General features: G+C 36.2%; 1 protein-coding gene across 1 annotated transcript; it reads left to right on the top strand.

The window, feature by feature from the left end:
* Positions 1-282: 282 nt before the first annotated feature.
* LOC111385110 (uncharacterized protein At2g37660, chloroplastic-like) lies at positions 283-5226 on the top strand. The gene is made up of 7 exons (XM_023009480.1): positions 283-476; positions 2319-2590; positions 2903-2939; positions 3023-3120; positions 3636-3697; positions 4587-4710; positions 4846-5226. The coding sequence occupies exons 1-7, from the start codon at positions 422-424 to the stop codon at positions 4963-4965; spliced, it is 768 nt and encodes a 255-aa protein (XP_022865248.1). The 5' UTR covers positions 283-421; the 3' UTR covers positions 4966-5226.
* The last annotated feature ends 498 nt before the right edge of the window (positions 5227-5724 follow it).

Raw genomic sequence — 5724 nt, 5'->3', positions numbered from 1 at the left:
GCAAATGCCATACCCGCCTCGCCCCGTCTAGAATTATTAAAATCAAATATCATAACCACTCCATTGCACTATCCATGATTTGATTTTTTTCGTCACATTCAATTTGATTAACCACCATTTTCAATTTTGACTATTGGAGTTACCATCACAACCAGCGGCGGGTTTGAAAGGTAAACCCTCGCACAATTCAATCACGACTCACGAGCGACCATCCGATGGACAGAAATGCGTGTGACTAGAATGGCCCGCAGCGTGACACGTGTCCCCCTGCCTTCATCTTCAACTGCCAGCCTTAAATATGGGTGGTCTGGTTTGGTTAACTTATTATTAATACACTACCAGTACCATTGGACTTTCAGAATTCTCTTCTTCATTACCATTTTTTTTTTTGTAAAAGGAAAAGGAGATTTTGGTGCTTAAAATGGCTGAATCGAACAAAAGCGCGGTTCTTGTTACTGGAGCGGGTGGAAGAACTGGTAAAGGCTCTTTATTTTGCTATTGATTACAATTCTTGGTGCTATATATGTGTATTTTTGTTGGTTGTGATGTGCCCAAGGGCGATTGTGGGTTGGTTGTGGTTTTGGATTTTTGTGGAATTAGTTATCTGGGGTTGTATTGTACAGATTATCAACATGTTAAATCGAAGCGTGTTTTTAGATGAGACGGTTAGCATTATGATGAATTTTGTTATTTGGATTCTTGAGAATTCGGTTATGTATGGATTGTGTTGGATTCAGGAGGTTGAGTTTCATGTGAATATCTGGAACTTTATGACATCGAGTCTAGGTAAGTGACAATTTATGTCATCGAGTCTAGGTAAGTGACAATCTATGTCGTGTTCCTTCGCAGAATTCACGAAATTTTATTTGTAGAAGATGAAATGTATGATCGATATTTACTATAGAACGTTCAGTATAGGTGATTCACAATATAACAAAAGCCTAAGGCAGTTGGGGGCCTTAGGATTGGCCTTTCTTTTGCTTGCTCCTGAGGATGGGCATGTGACATTTGTATTCCACTCCCACTCTCATGGAGTTGTATTTAAAGGAAAATTTCCGTATTAAACTTTACTCTTTCGTGTTCAACAATGATATTAAGAGTTGCTGTTGTCCTTTGGTTGGCCATTACTCACAAGATAGTAAATTTTCTGGGATGTTCTGGATGTCTGCATTGGGAGGCTGGTATAGAAGCGTTATGTCAAGTAAAACCAAATGAAAGAACCTATTAGTTCTGATGTGATAATAGTAGACGTCAATCAGTATACTGACAATCAGTTGAAATGGTAATGAGTAATTCTTAATAGAACAACAAGTTTAAAGTTTGAAGACGGTTTACAAAATTCTGCAGCTGTTTCATAGCCCTAGAGTTAGATGGTCCTTGATAGTACTACAGCGAAGATCTGAAAAGTTTTTGAACACTATAATGCCTGGCTGCTATCCGTACCATCATTTTCATTTCTAAGTTATCCTACTCCTTCTCTAGTAAGGTTTTCTATTTTTTAGTGTCTTGATTTATTGAGTACATCCAGTTGATTCACCCACTCCAAACTCCTCGCTTTCTTGGCCAATGAGCTGACCTAAGTTTTTTCCTCTGACAAGCTCTTCGAAGCTGTTGCAATAGAGTCGTTTACTCCAATTTAATTTTTCAAAAATGTGCAGATCCTGGGTATATGAGGGAGAGCCGTGTGGAAAAAGTGGAAAAGGTCACATAAATTTCCAGGTCAATTGACAAATTGAGAGTACCTGCTCATCGCCTCAGGGTTTTTGTTGGAGGCTTCTGGAGAATAACTATTTTAGATGCTTGTATCCGTGCCTGAATTATACAATTGTTGACCTTCATGTTTCTGAGCAAGAGCATATAAGCTTTAGTTTGTGAAAGTAGAAGGCTGGTCCATTTAGGTTTGAGAGACTTATTTTTCCATTTTGTGATCTTCTGTTTATTCCTGTTGGGATTTGGTCCTCTGCCACCCGTATATCATTGATGATAGATCTATATAGGACCAAATAAATCTTGCATATGCTACTTTGTTTCTTTGTTGTCTGCTTGCTTGTGTCATATAATATCTGATTTATACAGGAAATCAGCCTAACAGCAACATATTGTGATTTCGTGAATCTAATCACATATCGACAAATATGTTATCTTGTCCACAGACTCAAGATATAATTGTAGTGTTGCATCAGTTCTGTTAGATTTATACTTTTGCACTTGCAGGATGACAATAATTTGAAGTAAAAATGAGACTTATCTCCACACAATTACACTTCCAAAATCCTCTGCTGACAGGCTTTAGCGTGATTTGATTATTTCATTTTCAGGACAAATTGTTTATAAGAAACTGAAGGAGAGATCAGAGCAGTATACTACTAGAGGTTTGGTAAGAACTCAGGAGAGCAAGGAAAAAATTGGTGGAGCAGATGATGTTTGCATTGGGGATATAAGAAATGCAGAAAGCATCATTCCAGCAATCCAAGGTATCGATGCTCTTGTCATTCTCACGAGTGCCGTGCCAAAGATAAAACCCGGGTTTGACCCAGCTAAAGGTGGAAGGCCGGAATTCTGTTTTGACGATGGAGCTTATCCTGAACAGGTATCAACTATAACCTAGAGTGTGTTTGGCCACGCATTAAAAATTGAAAGTTACTTCGAAATAACTTTTGTTTTATACATATTTGGTAATTTTAATTTCTTTTTTACTTTCAAGAGAAAAATGTTACATATTTGGAAAGTACTCTTACCTTAACCTACTTATCTTCTACCTTAACCACTCAAAAATGTTATTTCAAAACTCACTTATTTACTAAGAAAATAAGCGTTTTAGCTTAGCCAAAAATTGTCCTAGCAGAGTTTCTGTTCGAGGTAACATTGTGCTTCATCTCACTGATTCAGCTTACATTTGTAGGTTGATTGGATTGGGCAAAAGAACCAAATAGACGCCGGTGAGGAACAATATTAATTTTACAGTTTCTAATAATTTCCTTACTCTGCCCTGTACTGAAAAATATGTGCATGGATTGAACAGCAAAAGCTGCTGGAGTGAAGCATATTGTGTTGGTTGGATCAATGGGAGGAACTATTGAAAACCATCCTTTAAACAGCTTGGGAAATGGAAACATATTGGTTTGTACTCCCTTTACCTAGATTCTCTTTTTCTTTATCGCCTCTTTTCATGTACTGCTTCTCTCTTATGTCCCAAGACTGAAGTTGCGTCCCTGCATTTTGATTGTTCCATTTTGCATTTTTTTCTCTTGGTAGTTTTCTTTCCTTCTTCCAAACTCTTCCTTTTGTTCATCTACATGGATTTCAATCTCATTTTTCTTGGAAGCTGAGATATTGCAGTATTTGGCTTCTCAGCTGTAGAATAAAATTGAGTTCCCATCCTATATATTCCCCTTATATTTTTGAAGGAAAAAAAAATCTTTTGGCTAATCAAGTCTTATTTAAGTGGAGGTTTTTACATAATCTTTATGTTAATAAACGAAAAAATCCTGGGGTATGTTTCTGAACAAAAAGCATCGCTTTAGGGCCAGTTGAACTTGAGTGACATGTTTACTCGACCTGTGCTTATTTTCTCCTATAAATCACTTGCTCTCCTCCCAACTTCCATTGAAAAATAACTTTTATTTTGAGTACAGATTTGGAAGAGAAAGGCAGAACAATATTTGGCTGACTCTGGAACCCCGTACACCATTATCAGGTATGCTTATTTATACTCCCTTCTACACCCTACTAAAAGATTTTACACAAAATCACATGGTGCTTTAGGATTTAATAGTAACAAAATTCAGTGATAATCTCTTAATAAAAATAAAATTTTATTAATTTCTTCTTTTAATCCTGGGAAGACTTAATATCCATGCAATCATCATAACAAACAAAAATAATACTGCAGATCTCTGTGCATGCGACTGAAGATCCCAAATAGGTTTATGTGACCAAACCATTATGGTACTTATTAACAATTGTGTAATAAGCTTCGTAATAATTCACATTTGCCAGTTGTTTTCAATACTCTGATAACCTTACATATGTTAAAAGATTTGTCATGGGAAAATCAAGGGACTCCTTTTCTAAACATTCAGTTAAGCAATTGCGAGGTTAAAAAAACTTGCAAATCAGATGTTAGCTCATAATCCCATTATAATCAACTATGAATATCTTGGGCTTCAAAATTAGATGTTGATACTATTGATGAATAAGCGCTACTCTCAACAACAAGAGCAATAATAACGGAAATACCACAAATTTGTGGTAGTTCATTCCGCTTGATGCTACAGATTTTCACTACAATGAAGAAAGAGATAATAAAATTGTCCTTGTAGCTCCTTATCACAGAGAAAAGCCTTCCCCCAGATTCCTTATATAATGTAGGATATTAAGGTAAATACAAAATTATGAATGTCCAGTGTACCCTTACTAGATCAATCCACAGTCTGTGGGTACATATGAATTGTATAATTAAGCTCCACAATACAATAGATACTTTAATCATATGCGCAATGCAAACTCACTGAGAATTTATGCTCTTAACATTTTTCTTTCAGTCTGTTCATAGTTTGGCAATTACTTTTCTTTGGTTGGTGTAGGGCTGGGGGCTTGCAGGATAAAGAAGGCGGTGTAAGGGAGCTACTTGTTGGAAAGGATGATGAACTTCTTCAGACAGAAACGAAGAGTATTGCTAGAGCCGATGTAGCAGAAGTCTGCATTCAGGTAACTACTTGTAGAACTTTATGTTATGGATTAAAACCCTTATTTTCTATTATGGTTCGCCCTGAATGTGATGTCTTCTATCTGCACTTTATTATCTTGGTTTCTCATTGGTTTTAATTTGAAATATTACGACAGGCACTAAACTTTGAAGAATCGAAATTCAAAGCATTTGACTTGGCCTCAAAACCCGAGGGAACTGGCTCGCCAACTAAAGATTTCAAGGCTCTGTTTTCCCAGATCAGTACTCGATTCTGATTAATAAGCTATCTGTTTGCGGTTGTCTGCACGTTGAAGTAACTTAATAAATTATGTTTGAACAAAACGAGCTCTTTCCTTGTTTACATGACAAGATTGGGTTTGTTCGTATATCTATGATGCATATATAACAGCTTTTATGTGTAATCAAAAGTTCGATGTGCTCACTAGTATTTCAGCTATGGATAACGTTGTTAAATGGAATTGAGAATATGGTTGGATTTGAGCTTTTACTGAACACTGCCTGCGCTTCCATACTAAGCATTTTCCTTTATCTTGATGTTACAATAACGAGAGTTGTTCCTTTGATTCGACTGTTGAAGTATTGACGCCTGTTTCGTCACTAACTGGACAACGAACTCTCAATCTACTCGGTGTTGTGTGCAGTGCACTGTGCTTCACCAAATTAATGACTTGTCTTAACCAGTGTGGTGGTCAAGATCCAGATGATATCAGTCTATACTGCCCTGTTTGAGACCCATTTTGGAATGGTGATTTTTTGGAAAATGTGTGGTTAAAAACAGATAAAAAGTTTTGGGTTTATATGTAAAATTAATTATGAATATGTAGTTGAAAATGAGTTTTGAAAAAATAAGATTTGGAAAAATAGGGCTCAAACTGAGGCTAAATAACCATTAATATAAAAACTATATATAGATTAGAGAGCGATCCAAAAAGGTAAACTATAGCACCATTTAGTTTGTTTGCTCAATCAATTTAGGAAGTTGAAATTAAAATTGACCTGGAATAGAAGAAGGT

Source organism: Olea europaea, unplaced genomic scaffold (assembly GCF_002742605.1).
Source record: "Olea europaea var. sylvestris unplaced genomic scaffold, O_europaea_v1 scaffold309, whole genome shotgun sequence".
In the NCBI taxonomy this organism is placed as follows: Eukaryota; Viridiplantae; Streptophyta; class Magnoliopsida; order Lamiales; family Oleaceae; genus Olea; species Olea europaea.
The sequence above is the reverse complement of the archived record's forward strand: the minus strand, read 5'-3'. Positions and strand labels throughout refer to the sequence as shown.

What these genes read in the sequence shown, in the direction of transcription:
- LOC111385110 (XM_023009480.1), top strand. Translation starts at nt 422, where the DNA reads ATGGCTGAATCGAACAAAAGCGCGGTTCTTGTTACTGGAGCGGGTGGA. An exon ending in TGGGAAATGGAAACATATTG is followed by an intron (nt 3,121 to 3,635) that starts GTTTGTACTCCC and finishes TTTTGAGTACAG; the next exon opens with ATTTGGAAGAGAAAGGCAGA. An exon ending in TAGCAGAAGTCTGCATTCAG is followed by an intron (nt 4,711 to 4,845) that starts GTAACTACTTGT and finishes ATATTACGACAG; the next exon opens with GCACTAAACTTTGAAGAATC.